We start from the raw sequence: 26,638 nt of genomic DNA, 5'->3' as shown, positions 1-26,638 counted from the left end.
TTATCATTTTATCGGTTTGATGTAGAGGAATTGAACATTGACACTCTGAGTTGTCCTAACTGTATTCCGACAAAATTTAAATTCATTAGCCAAGTCTAATAGGATGTCAACTGGAATTCAAATTAATTTGTTAACACGGACGGTTATAAATCAATACTTTCATTTTTATGTATTATTGTATGGTGTCTATAATCCTAAAGTATTATAAATGTAAAGGAAACATCATACTTTTAGAACTGTTCTTTTCTTTCTTGCATTCAAATAATAATGTCTACTACAGGCTTCTATTTTCAAATCACTAACCATAAACAGTCTATCGCTCAGTTACAATTGATCATCACCAACTGCTCCCGCTTCCATGTCGGCATTTTTGCCAACTGCAACATGAACATCATCATCTTCATGGCGAGGAGGACAAAATGGTAAATATCTTGTGCAAGAAGCCTTATGAAAAAATTTAGTTAAACCAAATGGCAGATCGTACACCCTGCGTATTTCTGCTTGGATACGTTTATCGCGGGCAGAATTACTACCCGCTTCTTTAAGCCATACATGCATGCCACGCTCTTCTAACGTTCCTGGTATAGTATTATCCAGTATAAATGCCAATATTCCACCCACGGCCATACTGGTGCTAAGTAAAACGACAATGATTTGATTTAATTCTGGAACGGTAGTATCAATAGATTCGGCATTATTGCCCGTTGCAAGCCAACTTGGAAAGACCAAGCCGAAGATGATCGAAAAACCGGTAATGAAGATATTGCGAGAAGAATTCATATTGCAAAACTGTAAATTGGACAATCCAACCGCAGTGATCATGCCAAACATGACAATAAATACACCGCCAATAACAGGATCTGGAATAGTTGAAAATAATGCTCCAAATTTGCTCAAAATACCCAATATAATCATCAAGATAGCTCCACATTGAACAACAGCGCGACTTGCTACCTATAAATTGAGTGATGATATTGATATAATTTATTGTTGGATGAGAAACAAGGCTACGTCATATTCTCTCACTTTCTATAAGATTGTTTGTTTCTAATTAAAATATAGTTATACGAGTAAACGTATTTCTCAAGCTGATTAGTCTCTAAATAAGTAGTGGCTGGTTACATTGTTTTTGTAATATAGCTGGAAATGATAACAAGATCCTTCGTGTGTGTTTTTTTTTACTGTAAACAGCTCAATTACTGCAGCTTTCTTAGGGATGCTTTACCTTAGTAATACCGATAGCGCCGACATTTTCACTGTAAGAAGTTGTTCCATTTCCCGACCCGATCATACCAGCTAAGATACTACCTATGCCTTCGATGGCGATGCCACGGTTTACAGCATGCTGTGGCGGCGGTCGAGTACCAGCAAGCCTAGCACATGCATAATAATCACCTAGTGATTCAATCATGGAAGCTAAAACACCAGCAAGCATTCCAAATACCCCAGCAACAGATACAGTAGGTAGCCCCCATTGAACTGAAGATTAAACAATTAATTATTAAATAATCAAAATGGGTTAATTTATAGTTCCGACAATCTATTTTATCATCAAATCTATTCTGTATGCAATATTTATGGATACTTAAGAGTATTAACCCTGGCAGGTTAAATCTGTATACTGTTAAAGCAAAAATAGAGGGATAAAATTTGAAAAGTTCAGTCTTTTAATCAATAAGCCAAACTTACACGGATAAGGAAAACGAATCCAGGGAGAATTTATTAAAACTGATCCTCTCGCATCTGTTCTTGCCCTGTAGGCAGGTGCATTTTGATCATCAGGAAACCCACCGGCAGCTGTAATAATGGCTGAAATGCACCAAGCAACAATGATCGCAAGCAATACCTATGCATATATCATAAATTGAAAAAGAAATGAGAGCGTTAACAGTACCCGTTTACAATATCATTCTTTAACTTATCCGGCTCACATTGCCACTCAGCAGTAACATGCGAGTTACTATACTAATGACTACAGTAGTAAAAAGAAAAACTGCACAGTCAGTTTACGTAGATAAAAAACGTAATTTACACTAGGACGATTAAAGAAATATTTCTAAATAGACTACATTATGTATTAATGATATAGATATTAAACAGGTTAAAATTAGGGTACAATAATCACAATCCTGCAATGTAAATTAGCGTATAAAGCTCAATAATGTCATGATAGCAGTAATCAATTAAGTTCTAGCACTGTAAATACCGCCAATAGTGATTATCTACTTACAGGAAATAGTCGGAATACATGAATCCATCCAATGTGGCATTTCTTTTCTTTGTTGTAGACCGGGAGTGGAATTGCAAATCTCTCCAAATATTGCGAGAATAGAACAATCAAAGTAATCGTCCTATAACGTGAATAAAATATCATTTTTAATATTCATGAAGTAGCAGGAATTGGTTATAAATTGCAATATGCGGGCATTTAAAATAAATTGAAAAATTCTAGCTTTAATGACGTTAATTTTTTTATACGTATATTTGCTATTTTAACTTACAAAATCGCCATACCCCAGTGTGAGGCTGAAGAAGAAGGAAGAAAGTAAAAAAAAATGGCTTAAACAAAATTCTTAGCAGTCAATTTTATTCCATATGTTTTAATTCCATTATGATCTTGTAGCGAATACTGACTACTAAAAATTAACCGATTGATTTTAAGGCCGTAATCCAAAATATATAAATCTGATCAGGTAACAAATCAGCCCATAATGATGTGATTAAGACGAAAACTGATCATCAATAATAAGCAACAATCAACGATTAATGCAACCCTACATGCATAAAATTTTGCAGCGTCGATTAAAGCTAGCCCAACTAAAGCGATAGTTGGAGCTATAGTCAAAGGTCCAATAAATCTCAAGCACAAGCCCATTAATCCAGTAAAACCAATTACGACTTGAAAAAATGATGATATTATGATTGAGCCTTGAATCTACATATTATAGTTTAATAAAAGTAGGTAATTAATCAACATACTAATATTATTGCAATCACTATAGTATAAGATAACTTCAATATAGCAAGAAAAATATTAAATTGACTTTATTCCAGCTATCCAAAAAATGGCTATTCTAACAACCACTCGATTGATCTATACTTGGCAATTTGCAAAATTACAGAATTTTAAGAAATTTATTTTACTTCTCTCATCCTTGATTGCCACATCTCAGTTTGAATAGCTTGTTGTGCTACGGTAAGGTCTATTATTTTAAAGAATAATTTGTTATTATACGATATAGGGGTAATAAAACCTTCTACAGCATAGAAATGCATTATTTTTAATACTCTCGTCGTAATAGTCAATATCTTATATGTAAATTTATTGTAAAAGGGTGATAGTTGTATTGAGACCGCCAAATAGTCATATTACGTGTAGGTATCCGATTTAATTTAGCTGTCTTAGCTGTAAAGATACCATGGCTAACTTACTGTCAAATGGAACCACATTAGGACTACATGATAATTTCCATTTATCAAGGCTCATTATGGCAATGGTTGGAGTTACTAAAGCAAAAGTTCCTCCTTGGACAATTGGCAATCTAGGTGTGAGGATACAGGTGAATAATTAATATTTCAAATTTCTAACATATAGATATAATTTTCACCATGATGTCATTCTCAATCAACCTCTTCGTACTAGGATTATCAATATTAAATTAGACTCAGTAAGAATTGCAATACTAGCTACTAATTGAGCTGTTTGGGCTTGTATGCGGTTATAACGTCGAAGCTATATCAAACTACGATAACACTCGCTAACAAATTGATAACGCAAATAGCAATAGGCTAAAGTTTTACCTGATACCAAATACCGATTGTAAGAGAGTGCTAATCCCGGAAACGAAAAAAATTGTAGAGATCAAATCACTAATTGCCAGAGGATTATTTCCAATACACAGAGGCGCAGCCAAAACGAATGGAATTGAAACAGTGGAGCCAAACATGGTTAAGTAATGCTAAATTGTAAAAAAATCAAATTGAGATTGAATGAATATATCGTACGAATGTTGAGCATTGATTACATATATGTATAACAAACAAATCTAATTGCCATCTTTCATATCATATTCAAACTATACTGCTGCTTTGCTCACCTGCAAACCGAGCCCAATAGTAACAAGTATGGAAGGTACCTCCTCCAATTTATAGATAACTAATAAAGATATTAACTCGGTAATTTAAATCAAGAAAATTTCAATAGTTTAATGTATAGTCTGTCTTATTTACTTACTTGTTGGCTTATTTGCCTAGTGGTTAAAATGCCCATAATCAGCAAATGAAGTAGGCGCAAGTTAAAATAAATGGAATTGAAGTTATTTACGTGATAATAAAAGTGTTCAATGAAGAGTGAAATTCTATGCAAAATGACATAACCTATCTAACAATACCCTTAAAATAAATTAGCGTCCTATTTTCTACTTATAGTGTAGCTAGAGTAGAATAATTTACAATCGTTAATATGATAATTGTTCAGCTTATCCTAGATTCTAAATACACGAATAATGTGCGTAGTAGTATTATGAAACGCGTTAAATGTAGCTAGTTCGTGAAGAAAGCCTTGCTAATTTATTTTCAATCGTAAAATAAATACTACGAGAAAATTAATATAGAAAAGAGCTCAGACTAGGGTTAAATCTAGAGTTAGAGTAGCTATATTGTACTATACAAATATGCTGATAGTAATATTTTAATAGTACAGTCTTGTATTTCGTACATCTTCTTCTTCGTCCAAATAAGTTTCTTCATTATCTTGGACATGGGGTGAGTCTTGATCGTCAGCCATATTGGACAGTGTATAATTGTTTTCTTAGATTGTACTAAAAAGCAAATGCAACTATCCAGCACAATCAGAGAAATATAAACCAATTTTGCAATTTAAACAGCCGAATAATTTGTCTTTAATAATAATCACAAACTTAAAGCTAGGCATGTGGTCTGACGTAGTTTATTTGCAACGCTATGTGGTCACGAATGCTATGAATTGTTTGTTACCATTAATAGAAAAAATTGAAATTCATTCAAAGCCTAATTTGTTCAGAACGATCCATTCTACATTTTATCCGGTATTTTAGTAGATGTCATTGTAATGTACAAAGATTTCATCAAATTTTAAGGTCAGCGCTATCATCGATATGGTATCAATCCAATTGGAAAACAGCAATATTTGGTAGCTATTAAAATTGAACTATAATTTAAACTCGCTGAGTATTACCCGTAGGAGGCATCTTCACGTTGCAGGTAAATTATCGCTGATTGGATAAGTTCACAGATTGATTATTATTTTAAAACTCTCTGAAACTATTTCACAAGATAAGTAAAAGATATTTTTTACGCGACAATCTTTTAAATAATAAACGGGTGTGGTACATCAAGCAACGATATCATGCGTAAGAATTTTTTCCTCATAGTTAAAAAATACTTTGTCATGCAAAGTTAGCTCAAAGTTTTTTCTATTATTAGATATAAATCAACTCTACATCTAAAGTAATTCTGATTAAGATTCAACATCCGATCGTAAACTAGGTCGACACACATATATACGTATACAGCATAATTCAAATACTGTGCGGTCGTGACATATTGTTTTTATTTAAATAATCTAGATATATCTCAAAGGCTTGTTAAGAAATGATGTAGTAGGAAAGCATTTCAATCTTTCCGAAACAATACATAAATGATCTATCGCTATGCCACGGTATTGCAGTTGCTGTTAAAAACTCTATTAAATGGTATTATCTATAAAGATGGGATGTTTAAATATTGTCTTTCAAACTACTACATCGCTTTATTAGGTTAGTGGCTTACTCGTCGAGTACCCTTACAAGAGCCATAATTGTCCAAAATTATCTAACAAATATTCTATCCAAACATTAGATAGCTCATATTATAATTATCATAAATAAGTATAAGTAACGTAAAATGCTTTTGAAAAAGTGATAAAACAACACCGAGATTTTTCTAGAATATGAAACACTATTACTACTGAAATTCTTCAACTCCATCGGAAGATTTAATAGTTAAAATTCGAGGCTTTGCGTATCATATCGACTTTAGAGCTTGAAATAATTTTTAATATAACTTCTTATATATGCATACTGATAGTAATAATTTTATTGAGACTAATGGTGGTTGTAGTGTATGTGGAAATCTGTTCGTTCTACGTTCTAGAATCTATTGATCTTGTCCTGCAGATGCGTGTAACTAGTACATGTATTTCTGTCCATCAAGATAGTCAAATAAAATTTCATATAAATAGCTTTCAACTGTATCAATAACATTTAAATCCAATAATAACTATCCAGTATGAACTTAATAATTATAAAATGCATCGATTGCCGGTGCTTCCACTAAAAAGTTCATAGTACAGTTTCGCCAGTTCTCGGATATCTTCTATCCATCAGTTCGATAGCGACTATTAGTTAATACGCGTATATCTAATTCTGCAATGAATATATAAAAGTAAGCTGTATGAGTGTGCTATAGTTTTATAATAACTAGTAAACCCCAGACCGTGACACCCATGTTCATGATACTTTGCGTACTTAGTTTATGGATTGTAAAATACTTCAGTGTGCTCTATATATGTCACGGTCCTTATGAACGTTTTCTAGTACGTTGCCCGGGCATGGACCATGACATATACTGTTATTTGAGGAGTTGATAGAACGCAGATGGTTCATATGTAATTATTACGCTATTACACGAGTAATTTTATTTAAAGAGTAATACAGTTTAGGGTATAAGAATACTTAGGGCTATTTAGGAATAAAAGTGCTAAACTGTAAAGTTCTGTATACTGCACTCTTGGACTCCTTTAAGAAAAAAGCTATTGAAACATTTTGGGTGCTGCACATCCTAATTATGTCAATAATTTCGGATTACAGGCAAAGTTTTCTATTCTCATTGGTCCTACTGTTAGGGATCGTCATCAATTAGTCATCCTTACCATCAAGAAATAAATAGAGATTTTTAGGAATAGGAAATAAATAATATTATCAGAAATGATTGATTATATTATTGTTAAAAATATATGTTACGATAATATCGGCTGAACTGATCACCTGACTACGAAAAGCAATGAAATATGGAAAGGAATGAACGTTTTCTGATATAGAACATATAATAAATAACGAAATGAGATTTCAGTGATACTAATCACAGCATAACAGACGGTTCTTTCAGCGAAATTATAATCCTGTATATAGCATAGGCGAAAAAGACTCTCTAAACTACTTATACAGTATGTACGTACTTACTAATATCTGGATCTACAAAAGTGGACCTACTTTAACATATATCACATCAAAAGGCAAATTAAGTAATTTAGATTACTGCTAGGGACTGAGTTTTAACCCTAAAATACCCTGATACTTTTTCCTTGGATCGGAACGAAATTCACATCCTGTAAATCTAATAACCAGTGGAAGATTAAATTCTCCAGCGTAAATTTCCATTTAACAAACCATTATCCTACACTTGAAAGATAGAATAGTTCTATATAGAAGTTAATGTAAATATTAAGTAGCAATTACTGCACATTAATTTAATTTTAATTTTCCATATAGTAAACAAATGTATCAAGATAGAATATACGAGATACTCATCAATTTTTTGCACGAACTAAAGCAATTATTTAATGCATATTAATCAATCACTAATATGCATAATGTCTCTGCACAGCAATCATAATTACATATAATTAAGCTATGTGAGAATTCTTAATTATGCATACTAGTCTTAACTTGCTCCTTTCAAAAGGAGCCGATATGTCTGAAAGTAAAGCTGACTACACTCCCATAACAGATATTTAATACGACACATAATCTATTGACATGCTTGAGCATTAATAGACTACTTTGAAGTATAACTTTCGTGACAATTTATGCTGATACATTTATTTGGCTAAACTGCTCATTCTTAACTACTCACTAATCAATATTACACCGAAATGTGAAGTATCTAATCTATTAGCATCTACCAGATAGTCTGCTAAGCCTGTATCTGATTTCTATTTAGATTATCATCGGACACAAGTAAGATATACTAACGATTTGTTATTGCTAATGTAGAATTATTTATTCTAAAGTAATGAATTTAATTTGCTATACAGAATGCAGCATCCGTAGTTCATTACATTCGTCCACATAAAATTTTATCCAAAAACTACTCGTAGACAATAGTTACGAACCATTCCCAAACAATTTTAGATAAAATTGGAAAATCATCATGATTGATTGTGTCTACCCTTTGCCGAAGTATTGCAGTGCATAAGATACTTTATTGATTGGCCGAATGTAGAACTGATCCAATGGCCATAAAGCGTCTCGCAGAGTTCACGAAGTAGCAGCAAAATGAATGAAATGATAGGTTAAGTGAATCAAAATGGATAGTATGAGTTGGCCAGGCAAGGCAACGATTTACTGAAGAATTCTACTTGTAAGTACGCAAATGTTGTATACAGAAATAGAAATAGAGTGTCTTCGCATTGCTATTGACACTATGGTAATAGTCGAAGTCGCAGTGATTCGAATACTATTCAATTAATTATTCAACAGGATAAGTGCTAGCTAATTTTGATCAGTAACTAGCTTCTTAAAAAATTAAATGAGGTTATAAAATATTAGTATTTCTTGACTTTTTTGATTATCATACAATAGTAAGTATTACATGTTTAAAGTTTATTATTTTTTAGTTGCTAGTATTTTGATAAATAATAGGAAGCATGCAAAAAGTGAAAAATAAAACGTAGGTACAAGCAGTTTGTTCCACTACAATAATAATATTGTAAATAAATAATATCAGAACAAACACGCCTTTAATAACTTTAAAATTTGCTGCCGCTATATTCAGCGAATTATAATATCATTTATATTCGTAGAGGTGAAAACTAACATATTTTACCAGATAAATACACCGGAATAATTAAAATTGGTACTTTTTTTCACTCTATAGTAACTAGCAAAGATTATTAATTGTTATTATTTATATTGAAAATAGCTGTAAAATGAGTAGTATGAAACTAGAGCAACTAACAACTATCGCAGTCCAAATCTAAGCCATTTCTCATACGCTGCTAGTATTGATGATTTTTCCTATTTCTAAGTCTCTGTGTTGTTCTGATTCTTCTTCTATATCGTAATGTGGTGCACAAAAGGGTATATAGCTTGAACAAGTAAACCTACGAAAGAATTCCGATATCCCGAATGGGAGATCGTAAGTTTTTTTCATTTCTTTCACGTATTCTTCAGTCATTTTACCAGACTTATTTTCAGTTTCTTGAAACCATGCACGCATACCACGTTCTTCTAAAGTGCCAGGAATAATATTATCAAGGATTAAGGCCGTTACTCCTCCAACGGCCATATTAGTACTGAGTAAAACAACAATAATTTGATCAAGTTCGGGTACGGTAGTTTTAATTACGGACGAGTTAGTGCTCAACCAAGTAGGGAAAGCCATACCAAAGATAATAGAAAAACCAACAATAAAGACATTTCTAGGAGAATTCATATCACAAAACTGCAAATTTGATATTCCAACTGCCGTCACCATTCCAAACATAATAACGAATACGCCACCAACAACAGGATTGGGTATAGAAGCAAAGAGTGCTCCAAATTTGCTTACTATGGCTAACACGATCATTATAACTGATCCACACTGGATTACAGCTCGACTAGCAACCTTTAATATATCGATACAGGACAAAATTAGAGCTAGTTCATAATGATGTAAGAAAGCTAAGATATTTTTATGGCACGCGAATTACTACGGCAATGCATTATAGAATTATAACTATTCAAGATTCTACCAATCCCTCATTCTGTACAATTTGTAAAATTTTGTATTTGTTAAAAATACTACTAATCCCTTTATACCATACAATTTATTATCGTAAAATAGTATTTCCGCAGTCAATGAGTCTTTTTCTAATGATTTAGTTATATCGATAAATATCTTAAAGCGATCAAATTACTCGATATAATTGATTTACGCATATGTATGAACGTCCAAACGTGATAGAAAATGGGCACCCACAGTATTAATTTTTACATTCTTTGTATTTGAAAAAGCTATATTAGCAATAAATATATCATACCCCTGTTATGCCAATAGCTCCTATATTTTCGCTGTAGGAGGTTGTTCCGGCACCTGAACCAATCATACCAGCTAAGACACATCCGATTCCTTCCATGCCAATACCACGGTTAATAGCATGCTTTGGAGGAGGTCTAGTTTCAACAAGTCTAGCACAAGCATAATAGTCGCCAATCGACTCGATCATAGACGCTAAAACCCCTGCCAACATACCAAATACACCGGCAACAGAAGTAGTAGGTATGCCCCATTGGACTAAAATATTAAATAGAAGGTACAGGTAAGATGAGGCGATTAAAAGGCAATCATATTAGTGAATTTAAAGAAGCGATTTCATCACTAGGGTATATTAACAATGAATTTATATTATTATCTACTAAAATTGTAGTGATTTGTAAATAAAATTATCATACAAGGATACGGGAACCGAAGCCATGGTGAAGTTTCCAATACAGCAATTCTTGCATCAGTTCTAGCGAAATAGCCCGGATTGGATCGATCAGAAGTGAACGCACCAGCAGCTGTAAGGATGGCCGAAACTACCCATGATGCTATAATAGCCAGTAACACCTAATTCAGAAAAAAATTATTAAGAACATTGTTATCTCGTGTTCTAATGATAGTTGGCTCCCAGCACGAAAAAATCGGAAGCAATGCAAACCGTTAAAATTTTACTTGCATCAATCTTAAAATTACTTTATTATTTTTTTTTTTAATTTAAATTTTTATAAGAGAAAGTCATAGCTTCATTTCTGTACCATTATCCTATCATTATTATAAAATATGAAATATTTATAGCACCTAGGTTAAAATTAACGTTTTATATATAGAGAGCAACTGATTCACATAATTTTGTAACCGATTGAAATTTACCTATTGCAATATACTAATCTATTACTAGCGATTAATCACTGTTAGTAATCGAGATTTTCTTACCGGAAAGAGTCTAAATATATGAGCTTTACTGATATAACAGCCTTTGCCTCTCTGATAACCTGGTAGTGGAACAGCATATTTCTCCAGAATTTGAGAGAAAAGGGTTACAAAGAAAATTGTCCTACCATATTTTTTAATAGATATTAGACAAATTGTTATGAACGGCTACAATTGTTACAACTTTTGATGGTAGCGTTAGTAATTTGATGGTTTTAATTAATTGGAGTTTTTACTTACAATACTGCTATGCCCCAATTAGAAGCTGTAATCAAATTTATTATCATAGTTAGTATCCGAATTTCGGCATTTAAATTTACTTTAAAGATTTTATTGCTACTGAAAAACAGGATTGTCAGTTGTTTCATATATTTTAGAATTTATATCGACAAGATTGTAAACATCTATTATTTTCTTACATGCATAAAGGGTCGCTGTACTAACTAGCGTTAATCCAACTAAAGTGATTGTGCAAGCAACAGTAATAGGTCCAATAAATCGTAGGCAAAGACCAACTAAGCCGGTAAACCCAATGACTACTTGAAACAGCGATGCCAACATGATTCCACCTTGAATCTTAACATATGCATTGATAATAATTTTTTACGCATAGAAAGCAATTTTTCTTAATTTATTTAAAATTTGCATAAGTTATTAGCGAGATAAAAACATTTGAAAAGAATGAATTGTTTACGTAGAATCGTTAGACATGATGAAAAATAGTTGATTGGAATTATATAGTAGTATGCAAATTCGTTATCTTACTGCTCCATGGGTATCCCTGACTATCTATAAGGACAGGAGTAAATTACCTCTCGAATACGAGACTGCCACATTTCTGTTTGATTGTTTTGCTGGTCTAATGTCAAATCTACATGAATTATTAAGTAGAACATCATTGAATTTTTACATTATTAGTGCTATCTTGGCTACTATTATTTATGTTTATAAAGAATCAATAAAAGTGTATTCTATTTGATTAGTAATATGATAAAAATCGAAATGATGATTGAGTTATGAAAAGATAGCTAGTAAATATCCTGCATCATGACTTACTCGCCCAAGGTACAGTATTGGGACTACATGTACTTTTCCATTTCTCAAGCGACATTATAGCGAAAGTTGGTGTCACGAAGGCATACGATGCTCCTTGTACGATAGGTAGCCTGTAAATGAATTGGATACAACTTGTTGGTTTAATAATCAATATAATGATTACAGATTAATGGACAATCTACTTTTAAAATGCTTGGCTGAATCAAATAGGCTAAAGAAACGATCGATGACCAGAGAACATAACAGATATCAAAGGCTAATGACTAATACCCGGTATATTTAAATCATGAAGATATTGATTCTATCGTTCGTATTATGTTGACAAATTGTACTACCATGGCGTTGTTGAGGATAAAGTAGTAATGATGAAGAAATTTATTCATGGGTATCAATTGACGCTATACTGTATAGAACATTCGTACGGTAGAGCAACTACTATTTAAATCGGTAGGTTAAGCTTGGATGGTCGACGTAATTATTCAAGCCATAACAACCTTATAATCCCTACTGTATTATCTTGGAAGAAAAGCCAACAAACAGATCAAATAAAGTAGTGTGAATGAATATTATTGAAATTAAGTTATACCTCTACTATGCAAGAGAAAGAAATTCTAATTGGGGCTTTCTTAAAATTAAGTAAATCACTTTGCATAAAAGCATAGGACTTTTTATAATGCAGAAGTAGAATTTGTTATGTATGTAAGAATACAGTGACTTGTTGTACTGCACCTAACGTGTTAGCATAAGATAAGGTAATGAATTACTAAGATAAGGGTATAATACGCCATTACAGCTATACTATTTAAATGCAGTAAATCCTAAATAAAAGGGACTTTTTCAGTAAGCTTACTAGTAGGAGTGTATCAAAGTTCCTCGTGTTAACGTTAACGACTAAGAGTGGAAACACAACGGAATTTATTGCTTTATGAGGTACAATCAATTTTACTATAGCATCAAATTGTACGGATCTATTAAAGATATCAATACATTAAGAAGAACCATTGATACGCTTTATTGAATGTAAACTAACCTGACTCCAAATGTTACTTGCAATAAGGTAGCAATGCCGGAAACAAAGAAAACAGTGGAAATTAAATCGCTAATGGCTAATGGATTATTGTTACCAATGCAAAGCGGAGCCGATACAACAAACGGCAATGAAATAGTACCACCAAACATGGTTAAATAATGCTGCCGGAAAATAGTAGGATCGGATAAATTATTTAATTAGTTATTGTAGAATAACGTTGACCTTTAACAAGTATCGAAATGGTAATTCAATATTTAATGAAAAAATAAAAACAGTACAAGTACTAGCTACATAACTACCATTAAATCGGTAGTCTATTGTACTTTGCATAATACTACACGATTACTTGGAATGCTAGGCCAATGGTAAACATAATTGGAGGAACTTCATGAAGCTTAAAAACAACTATAAAGCAAGTCAGATTAGTTGTAGTGGGAATTTATCAACTATAAGAGATTAATCTGTTATCAAGACAAACTAGGTCTTTCATATCTTGTTGCCTAATGCCTTGGATAGAATACTTACTAAGGCTTTTCTTTTCATGTCGGGATGTCTTTGAGTCCAAATGAAAGAATGAATAAAATGATGAGAATTAATTAGACATGAACATCGGCTATCATTTCATAGCGTATGAACATTTTATCTTTAATTGATTTGACTATTGATGTCTCGATCGTGTACTATATTATCGACTGCTACTAGTATTTTTTCTCCTTATCAATCTATTTTATCATCCTAATCTATCTCGTATCTCTCGGATATCTATCATGACGATTAAATAATATGCGTGTCTAATTCTTGTTACCTTACAGAACGCTATCGATCGTTGTTGATGTATGGCAAGTTGATTAAAGTACATATTGACATAAACGTATTTACTTGAAGGAGAAAGAAAGCTACGTGCATCCTACCTGATTAGCACTGCTGTGATTTGCCTCACGTTGGTCGCTCTCGACGATCAGTTCCTCCTGATGATTTGAATTGTTCGTCATTTTACTTTCTCGCCTTGCGATTGAAATTTATTTGACCGCGAAAGGAAAGCGGTTGAAGGAAATAATTAATAAATTAAAAAGGGATTAGAAAAATAACAAACTACACTGTCTTATGCAACGTCTGCTTCGGAACAATCGCTTTTATTTTCTAACGCGACTTGCTATGACGTAAGTTATTAGGGTGGTCTTGAGATGAATTACATCTACGTCCTGGAGTTTGTAAACCATTTACTATCCTTTGTTCACCACTCTCCGTTAATAATTACTCTCTTCCCTATTTATCTACATAAAGTTAAGACTTCAATAAGAAATGAAGAAGGAAAAGAATACTCCTGTATGCTTTACAGTGCCCACAAACATTCAATATGATTCATATATGGTAGCTATACTAATATTCAACTGAGGAAATGATAATCACTGCCAAGGCGAGCTATTCATTTCCTTGGCGGTCGTGCCGATACATAGACTGGCTTTGAACGATTATGTTAAACATCCGGATTATTGATTAGAATTAAGAGAGAGAGAGGGTAATCTGTATGCCAGACTGTCTGTTTAAGAATACAAGTTTTTTTTAACCTTCTCCTGCCCTTTCAATCCCCAGACAAAACTAGATGTTATAGCGCGGCCGCTTATGATATAACGCTTATTCACTCTGGTTAAGCAGCTTTCTTTCAAAATAATATTTTAACGCCCATCGAATAAGTAAAACATTATACATTGAACATAAGCGATGTTGAAAGAATAACGTTAGCGATAGAGATATGGCTGGATATTATTCATCCAATAATAGCAAGATAGGATGAATTGATGCACGATTCATTGAAGATTATGTAATTTATTATTATGTAATTTGAATTTGCCTACTATAGCAAAATAATAGAGGGAGAAGATAATGATAAAGTATTCTTTCCATCTTTAATAGAATCATGCTAATGAACAAATGATAGTTTCTGCTGTATGACAGATAGTTGGAAGAGGACAATTGCCTTGAAGGCGTGAAGAAAACAGGTCTAGGCCTTATGGAACAATAACTTGTAGAGCGCTATTGATTTGATTGTCCTCAAAGAGATCTGGTTGTAATTAATTGTACATACATACCACACAGTATGCACAAAGTGCAAGGACTGCATGGATACAAGAAGGACAGTGCTAGCCATCATCATACAACATAATTTCCAATAACTTTACAAAACAAAAATATTAAATTGATCCTGACCGCGTGCAACATGAATATATATGTTAAGGGCATTCCTAAGAATGATTTTGTCCTTAAGATTGGTTACGGCCAATGCTAAGATTGCGGCCATTTCTAAGAATGACCGCCCATTCCTAGGAAGGGCCGACTAACATATATATAAACAGATGTTGTTTCAAATCGTTTGGTCCCCTGTGGGACTCCTGCAATGAGGGTCAAAGTCATTACGAAAGTCAACAGAAGAACTACAGGACAATAAAACGTTCAACAATATGTTTTACGCCGTAGTAATCAAAGTTAACTCTTAATCATTAATAACATACTAATAATATCAAATCATGACTGTTATTGTCCGCGATTAATATTAAGGAAATTCAATCAGTGATCCAAATTGCCAAGTTATTGAATTTCAACAATGCTATGGATAATGCATACCTTTACGTCTCCAATTCAGGCATATTTATTTTGACAATAAAAACTGACAATTATAATTAGACTTCGTCGAGCGAAATGCTATAGTGTTACTCCGTAGAGGAAATCATTGCATACACTTCACTGTAGGCGAGATAGAACAAGGAGATCGATCTTACAAACAATGTCGACTAATTATGGAAAGGTATGCTAGTCCATAGATAAATATGGTACTACCATGAGTGACAAAACTGCAAGATAGCATTTAAAATCCTAATTTCATAACGAATAGGATTGACAGTCTCCTGAGTCGCTTTCCTGCAATGTATCGATCTTTACAAAATGGCTGTCAAACAATTTATTTTATTCAGCTGTAGGGCAGTCCCAAATAAGCTTAAGACTATAATTATACGCGCATGACATAATAAAATGAAGTATTACAAGAAACTGTAGTTCTTATTGCATGTTTAATAAGATATTTTTATCACATCAGCATAGAGATGTAAAAATGATAGCTAGTAATATTACGCAACTTTACAGGCCTCCAAATTGTCAGTAGCCATCAGTCATGCACGGTATTATTCAATGCAGTGATACAAGATTAAATAAAGAAAGGGATCACCGCGATTAATTTATTTTTATTGTTTTTATCTTTCATTTTAATAGTTATTGCAGTAACTATCAATACTGTAGATATCAGATTAGCATTTTATTTTCAGTTAATAGGAATAGATTTAGGCAATATCGGATTACATAATTAAGGTAGACTATATAATGCCGCAACTACTTATTTTCTACCAGAGCCTGATACGTTTACGTCGATGGCACTTGTAGTGTATTTAGTTTGTACTGTAACTACTATATTCTTAAACATAACCGTTAACATAGCTACCTGCTACAGTTTTGTTGCAATATATTCATATATAGCTTGCCTTGGTTATTTATAGCCCGTATAGTTTTATTCCTTTCTACAATCATTCGCTAGTACATAGTCTACTATGATATACCCATTTGTTGTATTTAATCCTACAATCCTTTTTCTGCATGTATGCTGTCTTCAAATTATAAATATCGTTGATTTCTATCTAGGATATCGTTGAGTAGCAGTAGTAGTATTAATATTTCCTCACTTTACTTTAAGTCAGTTTGTACGCTGTTCTACCATAACAACCACATATACGCAATTACAGTCTACAGCATAATATAGTATCCAATTTTTCGTATAAAACATTGGTATATTTCTTCGCATGGCAACAAAGTCCGCACCACTGAATCACTGAACTCCTCATCACATTGTTAAAATAAATCTTATTAGAATTAATTAAGAGATTGTACAGTTTAATTTTACTCGATCGAATGAAATCTTCTATCAGTTCACTCGTCATTGAATGCAGCTATAAAAGACCTTCAGTATAAAATAAAGATTGTGTAGTCTGTCTTTTAACATCTGTTAACTATAAACTAGCTATCAGATTATTTACTTTCAGTTAATAGTATTGAAATCAGTGATTTCAAAAGAATGAACGATCTTACTGCCTGTGCTATACCAACCATAATCGATATTAGATTAATCGATCATCTTCAAGTAAGGAGAAAAGTTGCCGCTATCTTTTAACGTTGATTAACTGCAAGCTAGAAGTCAGATTATTAACTTTTCAGACGATAGTACTGATGATAAATAACGTAATTTGGAAGAATAAACAAAGATGATAGCTTATACTACTCCAACCATAATCGATATCAGATCAATCGATAGTATTTAACTATTATGAAGTAAGGATTGCCTCTATCCATTAACATTAACTGCAAACTAACGATCAGATTATATACCATTCAATCAATGGCATTGCAGCTAATGATTTAGAAAGAATGAAAAAAGTCATAGCTTGTCTAACCTACTAATCGATATCAGATCAATCAATCAGTCAATAATACACTTGAAATCTTTAACTCAATAGAAAAATTACCTCCTCTACCTTTTAACATCGAGTAGCTGCAAGCTAGCTATTAGATTATTTGCTCTTCAATCGATGGTAATGAGATAAGTAACTTGGAAAGAATGAGCAAAATGATAGCTTGTGATAGATCTATGGCTAGTCTTCAACTAAGACATATTGCTTCTATCTTTTAAAATTGATGGACTGCAAACTGATCATCGGATGATTAACTTTTCAATCAATACCATTGAAATCAGTGACTTCGAAAGAATGAACAAAGTGATAGCTTATGCAAAACCAACTGTGGTCGATAATAGATCGATCGAGGGTTTCCAACGGAGAGTAAAAATTGCCTGTCTTTTAACATCGACGAGCTGCAAACTTACTATCAGATTATTACTGTTTAATCGACAGTATTGAAATATGCAATATAGAAAAAAATGGACAATATGATCGCTTGTGCAACACCAGTCGTAATCGATATTACATCAATCGATGATAGTGAAGTTAGAAGTCAAAACTGCTCCAGTAACTTATATTATAGATCAATTTCATAAGCTTTACTTTTTAGACCAAAGATGTAGAGTAAATTAATTAATGTCAGAATGACTGGAGGTTACTACACTGGATAATATGAATGTTATATTCGGCCATTACGAAGAGGAATGAAATCGCTGATTACTGAATGGATGACGTTGAATTAACTACTTATAAAACTTATTAATGGATCTATTTATTACGAATGGAAATCATGCAATGAGGATATTATACTCGACATATAAGAAATTAATTAAGAATGAAGATGTCTGTCAACTGTGAAGGCCAGGATATAATCTTGTAAAACAATAGTTAAATTGAGGTGTTAATAGCAAAGATAATAACCCAACAAGTTCAACACTTCTTATCCTAGCTGTAAGTAAATAGAGTACAAGGTAGTAATAACAATTTGCTAGGCACGTAGACTATCTCTAGGATTTTAGGTTAGGCTAGGATAACTTGCATGTCATGGACAACTCGTTGCTGGAAAAAACAATTTGATGTTTATTTGCTTACCGCTTAAAACACAAGTAGCATGTTGTGCAATCCTGATCAATATCTTTAATTTATCCTAATTGGAAGGTTATAATTCCTTTTACAGTAAATAGACTCAATAGGATGTGGAATGTCGAATGGCAAATTTAAGTAACGTCATTCATCATCGTTTTAAAGACTAATCATGCCAGAGATTCCTGAGGCATAATTCAATTTGATATAGTATGATTTTACACTCCATTCAAGATACTAATTAATATTTTCTCGTGTGAAGATCATTCTTTGTAATAAAATGCCTTTAAATATTAATCATTCCTAATTCAATTTCATTAAATTACGTCAATAAACGAATACATACGCTAGCGTGCGTAATATACGACTGAAAATAGCCTTTCATAGTCGTATAGTATTGAAATAGAGTTTCTTTAAGTTCTTGTAGATCTTATCTAAGGCCATATTTATCGCACTTTGTATGAAAAATTCGTTATGTTAATTTCTGTTATATCAACCGGTAATGCTCTTTTTTAGCTTCTGAAAATGCTATTAAATTCATCGAAAGAGATAAATGTTTGGCAAGAATTGCCCATTATTATAGCTATTAATTAGGATCAATTTTGCTATTTTATTATTAGATCAAAATTTCTTGAAGAGTTCAATTTTGATTTATCTTTCCCATTTGGATAATAGAGCAATTATAACATTGAATATCGCCTAAGCTTTAGTCTTACTATTACTCTATAATTAAAAAATTTCAACCTAGATACTGCCCGCCTCAACATTATCAAATTAATTACGTTAAATGATACAGTTACATTTATCAATACCTGAGGAGCGAAAATCCATTAAAGAAATAAATGGTTGGTAATCTAATTACTGCCTTGGCTTTTGTTTTGTAGTTTAAAATTAATTGAAAGGAATCCGATTGATTGTGCTTATCAATGAAATAGTTGATTCAATATTTTGATAACGTATCTCGAATTTTAAATGTAAAATATCAATATGCACAATTTTGGCTCAATTAGCAAACATATGTAATAAAATAAATAATACGTAGTGAAATCAAATTTTCAAAAACTATTATTAAGTTTCGATTCCACTTCGCGCAATCTAGTCGACTTAACGGCACTTTAACGCCAAGTAAATCGGGAAATGATAAAACAACAATTTATTAAAAACCTATGAGAAAGATAAGGTCAAATAACCTTTAAAATAACTAATTACCAAGATTTTTAGTAAAATGATAAGGAAAGACAGGACTAAAGTGTCAATAACCAAGTAACCTTACAAAAAAAGTGAACAATTTCATTCATAGCCAACCGAGATAGAATGTATTTGAATTTCAAGTAATCCTTCAAAATAGCTCTATTTTACTCTTAACTTTTAGTTTTCTGGTTGTACTACTATTTATAGGCTTCATACAGTTCTTGATGGTATTTAAAACTAAACATTTATAGATCAATCATTCCGAAATTAACTTGAGAAAAATACTTTGCATCATTTAGGAAAACAAAAATCTCATAAAGTTCAGACACAATTTACCTGTATCATAACGCTAATTTTATTTGAAACAATCGGATTCAGTTTTAAGGCAATTTTAGTCAAAACCATGTGGCTCACAAGCGCTATATTACGGATTTAATTACGTGGTCGGTTTTATCACAGATTCTTTATACTCATGCATAGTTCATATTTTAAAATTTTTTTAAATTATTCCTCTAATAGTGGAAAGGAATTTTTACGGGGTACCGAATTTGCTAAGAGTATTATAGTTATTCCTTAAGTTTTTCAATCGTTGTTAAATTTAAACTCCCTTGACATTCTAAGTATCTCTTATCAACTTCAACATATGATCATATTCTGAATCGTTATGTGTCTTGACTACATGTATACAGATGTTTTTCAACTAATAATAAATTTAGCAGAAAGCAGCTGAACCTTTACAGTCGATTAAATGCGATCTATTGACTTTTATTATACGTAAGTTTTCGTTGAGAAACTTTATTAGAAATGTATTATCTTCACAAATAGCTCTTAAATAGCTCCTTTAGAATTGCTATATTATGTAATGGAGTTGATCACTTATAGGTTAAAAATATTTTACAAGATACCTTATACAGTATCATCGGTCAACATTAGGTCCTGGATATGGAGATGGCGAAAAAATTTTGTCCCGGAAAAATCAATCATCTTAGCAACATATATATATGGTTTTTACGGCGTAAACGGCATGTTAGATGCAGGTTATCCGTAGAACTTATCAAATGGTACTATAACATCCTGCAGATCTTGCAAATTGTTTAATAAGATACTTGAAATGATAGATTAACTGATCTGTAGTGAACAGTGCAGTGGCCAATCGGTGTCTAAAATTCGGTATGTGAACGATTCCGTAAAGAATACCATAACGGTACTATTTATAAATGCTTGAACATTATTTAATATACTTATACTGTATTTCAAATTATAACTGATATCAAGTACTATAAAAGACAATCACGATATTCTGTATGCATTGTCCATTTCTATAAAGTAAATTCGGGTAATGATTTATTGAATAACATTTACTGTTCTTCTTAAAATGTAATTACACAAAGTAAAGTAAATAGAGGTATATCAAAAATCGATACAGTTTATATAACCAAGACTATAAACAAGGTTGTCTAGAATGTCTTAAAACACCACTGGCTAACAGAATATACTGACAACAATCATCGTTTAATAGCATTATTGAACTTTTGTTGCTAAAATTACTTGCAAAATGGTATGATAAATGTATTTTCCCCTTGCGTTAATGCTACAGCACAGTATTACTGTATTCAATTTATTTACTATAATAATTGCTATCAACTTAGATCAGTCACGAGAGCAAAAATCAATCCAAGGATAAACTATATTTAGCTTTTGTTATCATAGAATAAAAAGTATCTCATATTCAACGATTTTTAGTTATTGCTACCATAAACTTTATTTTCATTAATAGTTTGCAATGGAAAGCCCTAGTGTGCAACGTTCACTTTACTACATTAATCTAGTCCAAAAGGATATCACAACAAACATGCATTCAGTTACTGTAAAATTTACTACTACAACCTCACTCAAATCATAAAGCCATTTATATTAAACTGATCTAAAAGTTTATCCTCTCTCTATCAAATACGTTAAAGTATACGTTTAAATTAATAATTTTATCACATGATATTAGGTATTTTAGTTAGATTAATAACTATTATTTATCATGAAAAATGGAAGTGTGATAAAGTGATCTTCAAAACAATGAATCAAGAACTACAGTTTCTTGCAAATTTCACTTTATTACAGAAGTTAGGTTCGTCTAACTACCAAGGACTATCTGACTATCTGACAATCTACTTATTACAGCAAAATTCACGATTTATACACGATTAGTTGCAGAATGCTTTTACTGTAACAAATCTTATCTTGCCCATTAAGTCGCAAGATCAGATATAAATTTACTATCGCGCAATCTATTCATAAATCGCGCGTCTATTTAAAGCATTACAATACAATACTTACAGTACTAGCATACTTAGCGCAAATCTATTTATATCTCAGATCTTTATATAAACATCTTAATAGATTCGCTGCAATACGTATTGTAAACGTCTTCTACAAATAGACTCTTACACAATCTTACACTCTAGCTTACAAGTTAAGTTATTCTCGTACAGTCTTATAATAGTAATCTAAGCTATATTTGGGGCTGCACTACAGGAAGTAATAGTTCGAAATTTGAAAGTAAAGTAATTAATAATTACTGCTATGCTATTAATTAGTTACTTATAATCTATAACTAAGATATTCTTTTCCAGTCTCTGGATCTAGATATTGCTCTGATTCATCGGTCAAATCATCGTAACGCGGTGGACAGAATGGCAGGTATTTTGTACATGTAAATTTATGAAAGAAATTGGACAGTCCAAACGGAAGATCATATGTTCTTTTCATTTCTTTCACGTATTCATTACTCATCTGATTTGATGCCTTCGAAGATTCTTGATGCCAAATATGCATACCACGATCTTCCAAAGTACCAGGTATTACATTATCAAGGATTAAAGCTACCAATCCTCCAATAGCAATGTTAGTACTGAGTAAAACGACAATAATTTGATCTAGTTCTTTTACAGTAGTTTTAATTACAGATGAATTAGTGCCCGTTCTCAGCCAAGTAGGAAAAGCCATACCAAAAATGAGTGACAAACCAACGATAAAGATATTTCTTGGCAAATTCATATTACAGAATTGCAGATTGGATATACCGACTGCCGTTACTAGTCCAAACATAACAATAAAAACGCCGCCGACAACAGGATTAGGTATCGATGCAAAAAGCGCTCCAAATTTGCTTATAATAGCTAAGATGATCATTATTACTGCTCCACATTGGATTACAGCACGACTAGCCACCTTCGATATAACGAAACGGGAAAAATCACAGATTATTTTACATTCAATTCATGATACAACCGTATTGATACTTTGTCTCTCTCGTTAATAAAACTATTTAAAAAAATCATAACCTACCCTAGTTATACCAATGGCTCCAATATTTTCACTGTATGAGGTCGTTCCACTACCAGTGCCAATCATCCCAGCTAATACACATCCTATTCCTTCCATACCGATACCGCGATTAATAGCGTGTGTCGGTGGAGGTTTAGCACCAGCAAGTCTAGCACAAGCGTAATAATCGCCAATCGATTCGATCATAGATGCCAATACTCCCGCTAACATACCAAATACACTAGCAACAGAGATTGTTGGTGTACCCCATTGGACTAAAGTTAAATTAATTGTAATCAGTAAATTGAGTCAATATGATATTAAAATATGCGTAATTCCATTAATCTAAAAAAGTTAGATAGTTAATCAGTTATATGACTATATTAACTTGATGATTACAGTAAAATTGTAATAATTTGTATTCATATAATATTATATTAGGAGTTAAAGTCATTTGTTAATGCACTCATCATACAAGGATATGGAAATCGAAACCACGGTGACGTTTCCAGTACAGAAATTCTTGCATCGGTTCTAGCAAAGTAAGTTGGATTAGTTCGATCAGAAGGGAAAGCACCAGCAGCTGTAAGGATAGCCGATACGATCCATGATACTATGATAGCAATCAATACCTAAATTTAGGGAAATTTATCAGAATATTGATATGTTATACTCTAAATATCATTACTACATCATATGCAGACGAATTGGAGACTACTTATAAAACACAAAGGTTACTCCAGTTTACTATTTTCTGAAGATTTTATTATTTATATCGATCTCAAAATAATCTTAGTATTTTACCTTTATAATATTTACGTATATAAGATAAAGGATTAATTTTATACTATTCTAAAACCATTCTTATCGCAAAGTTTGATGCTGTATTACTGCATCTCACTTCTAATAAGGATAAAATTTACTTCAACTAATTTCATACCGGGAAGAGCCTGAATATGTGAACTCTAGTGACATAACAGCCTTTTCCTCTTTTGAAAGCGGGCATTGGGACAGGAAATCTTTCCAGAACTTGTGAGAAAAGGGCAATAAAGAATATTGTCCTAAAAATTCAATGCGTAAAGAGCGAAATACGCCTATTAGGAATCATTTTTTCTAACATTTAAATTTAGTTTGAGTAATATGATTTAACATTTTACTTCATTATAATATAAATTATATTTACAATAACGCCATGCCCCAATGAGAAGCTATAATGAAAATGGATAACATATAGTCAATATTAAAGAAATTAATATTTGAAATTTATTTTACTATAAACAGATTATCATAAGTAAATATATGACTATAAATCTCTACACAATTGAAGTTCTATTAATCAGATATAAATATTAATCATTTCCTTACACGAATAAAATGTAGCCGCATCGATTAACGTTAATCCAACCAAAGTAATCGTAGGAGCAATAGTGATCGGTCCAATAAATCTTAGACAAAGTCCAATTATACCAGAAAAACCAATGATTATTTGAAACAGCGATGATAGCATGATACCTCCTTGGATCTTTTGATAAATATAAGATTATTATTACTAGCTTGAACATACGCTGGTAGTTTAAATATAAACAAGTTGTTAGTATAGTAAATATATTGAAGACCTTAAAATTATCTAGACTTTGGCTTTATAAAGAAGACATAATTACATTTCTACAGAAATGTGTAAATTTATCGTCCTACCGTTACTTAGCCATTACAACTGGCTAACTAACTATATAAAGAAAATTTACCTCTCGTATGCGAGATTGCCACATTTCTGTTTGATTTCTTTGCTGGGCCAATGTCAGGTCTACGTAGATCATCAAGGAAAATGTTATTTAGTTAGCAATAAAGTATTCTTTCATTGCCTCACCCTCAACTTATATCTGGCAATCAATAAAGTGATAGCATATATAAGTGGGTCAAGAAAGAATAATGCAAGCATATACTACACTATTCTGATAAATGTTAATCATGTACTGTACAAGTGTACATGGTATATAGCGAAACATGAGCGAAGAAGATGATAATAAAATTCTTTAAAATAACTTACTTGCCCAAGGCAAAACATTCGGACTACAAGTATCCTTCCATTTATCAAGTGCCATAATAGCGACAATTGGTGCTACAAAGGCAAAGGATCCTCCTTGCACGATTGGCAGCCTGTAAATTTTGTTTGTTAATCATTTATTTGTTAATGAAATGACTATAGTTATGTAAACAATCACGAAAGTGCAGCACTATGTAGTTAAAATAGGTGTATTATACGATACAAAAAAAACTACATTATAGCGGGCGTTAAAGGTTGTATGTCTACCGATAACTTTTCGTATAGAAGCTAGCTATTTTCATTTCTTATTCATAATAAAAGGGTTCTAGGTCAATAGTTAGAATAAAATTAGGTAAGACCTTTGCGCCACTGACTGTAGTTAGTAACATGTCTATTGATGATACCATGAACAATTTGATCACTAAGTTAATTATAATTAGATATGCGAGCCATTTGCGTAACGGTAGAATCACTGCTATCATATAAACTGTTAGCAATTTATAGCAGGCTGAGTTTAATAATGCTGCGGAAATTAAATCGCTCAATCTTGATTAGCTCAAAAATCCAAAAGACTGACAGTAAAATAAAACTAGAGTTTTAGTTCCTCTGTTCTGATTTAGTAAGTACATAACTACATCCGTATTTGAACCAATCCACGGTAATACGAGTTATACAAATAATAAAATTGTGACAAACCTGATACCAAATGTTGCTTGCAATAACGTAGCAATGCCAGATACAAAAAAAATGGTGGAAATCAAGTCGCTTATAGCTAATGGATTGTTATTCCCAATGCACAGAGGTGCCGCTAGCACAAATGGTAAAGAAATAGTAGCCCCAAACATAGTCAAGTAATGCTATAGAAAATAATAGGAACAGTTATTAATCAATCAATTATACTCGAATAGCGCCAAGAGTTCACTGTAATAATATTGAAAATGTTTAATGAAAATAAAATCAATCTAGTAAAAAAGAACCAGTCATATTACTATCGTAGAATTAAACCCGAGTTCATGTAAGACTAAGTCATTACTTGTAAACCTAGACCAATAGTATATAGAAATGGAGGAACTTCATGAAGTTCATAGATAACTAAAAAAAGTGATCCAGAATGGTTTGATTAATTATTTTAATGAATATATTTCGCAATAGAAAAATCAATCATAATCGATGGGCATCATATACTTACCAAAGCGTTTCTTATCATTCTGGATCATGATTTAAATGGATTGAAATGATAGAATAAAAAAGATATAATTAATAATCTGAATGTTAATATGACATTTAGAATATTGGATTATCTATTAGCACTCAATAAAGTTAGCGAAATCGATATCCGCAGCAACAGTAAATTTATTCATCAAGACTTTATCTTGATATTTA

At 32.1% G+C, this 26,638-nt stretch overlaps 3 protein-coding genes across 3 annotated transcripts; all 3 read right to left on the bottom strand.

Annotated features, from left to right (window-relative positions):
• Positions 1-324: 324 nt before the first annotated feature.
• TRIADDRAFT_57710 (uncharacterized protein) lies at positions 325-4,786 on the bottom strand (the record flags this gene model as incomplete). The annotated part of the gene is made up of 13 exons (XM_002113448.1): positions 325-954; positions 1,226-1,479; positions 1,690-1,846; positions 2,231-2,351; positions 2,502-2,526; positions 2,649-2,732; positions 2,779-2,935; positions 3,145-3,203; positions 3,433-3,542; positions 3,802-3,959; positions 4,098-4,156; positions 4,235-4,250; positions 4,718-4,786. The coding sequence occupies 13 exons, from the start codon at positions 4,784-4,786 to the stop codon at positions 325-327; spliced, it is 1,899 nt and encodes a 632-aa protein (XP_002113484.1).
• A 4,280-nt stretch (positions 4,787-9,066) lies between these two features.
• Positions 9,067-14,112, bottom strand: TRIADDRAFT_57709 (uncharacterized protein; the record flags this gene model as incomplete). The annotated part of the gene is made up of 10 exons (XM_002113447.1): positions 9,067-9,687; positions 10,103-10,356; positions 10,515-10,671; positions 11,038-11,158; positions 11,275-11,299; positions 11,454-11,610; positions 11,847-11,905; positions 12,091-12,200; positions 13,121-13,281; positions 14,032-14,112. 10 exons carry the CDS (start codon positions 14,110-14,112, stop codon positions 9,067-9,069), a joined length of 1,746 nt encoding a protein of 581 aa, XP_002113483.1.
• An 8,373-nt stretch (positions 14,113-22,485) lies between these two features.
• Positions 22,486-26,348, bottom strand: TRIADDRAFT_26431 (uncharacterized protein; the record flags this gene model as incomplete). Its single annotated transcript, XM_002113446.1, has 10 exons — positions 22,486-23,115; positions 23,233-23,486; positions 23,687-23,843; positions 24,152-24,272; positions 24,395-24,419; positions 24,577-24,733; positions 24,957-25,015; positions 25,283-25,368; positions 25,952-26,112; positions 26,289-26,348. Coding segments are annotated over 10 exons (1,710 nt in total), but the record flags the coding sequence as incomplete, so codon positions are not given.
• Positions 26,349-26,638: the final 290 nt, after the last annotated feature.

The sequence above is a fragment of the Trichoplax adhaerens genome, genomic scaffold (genome assembly GCF_000150275.1).
Source record: "Trichoplax adhaerens TRIADscaffold_6 genomic scaffold, whole genome shotgun sequence".
NCBI classification, from domain to species: Eukaryota; Metazoa; Placozoa; class Uniplacotomia; order Trichoplacea; family Trichoplacidae; genus Trichoplax; species Trichoplax adhaerens.
The sequence above is the reverse complement of the archived record's forward strand: the minus strand, read 5'-3'. Positions and strand labels throughout refer to the sequence as shown.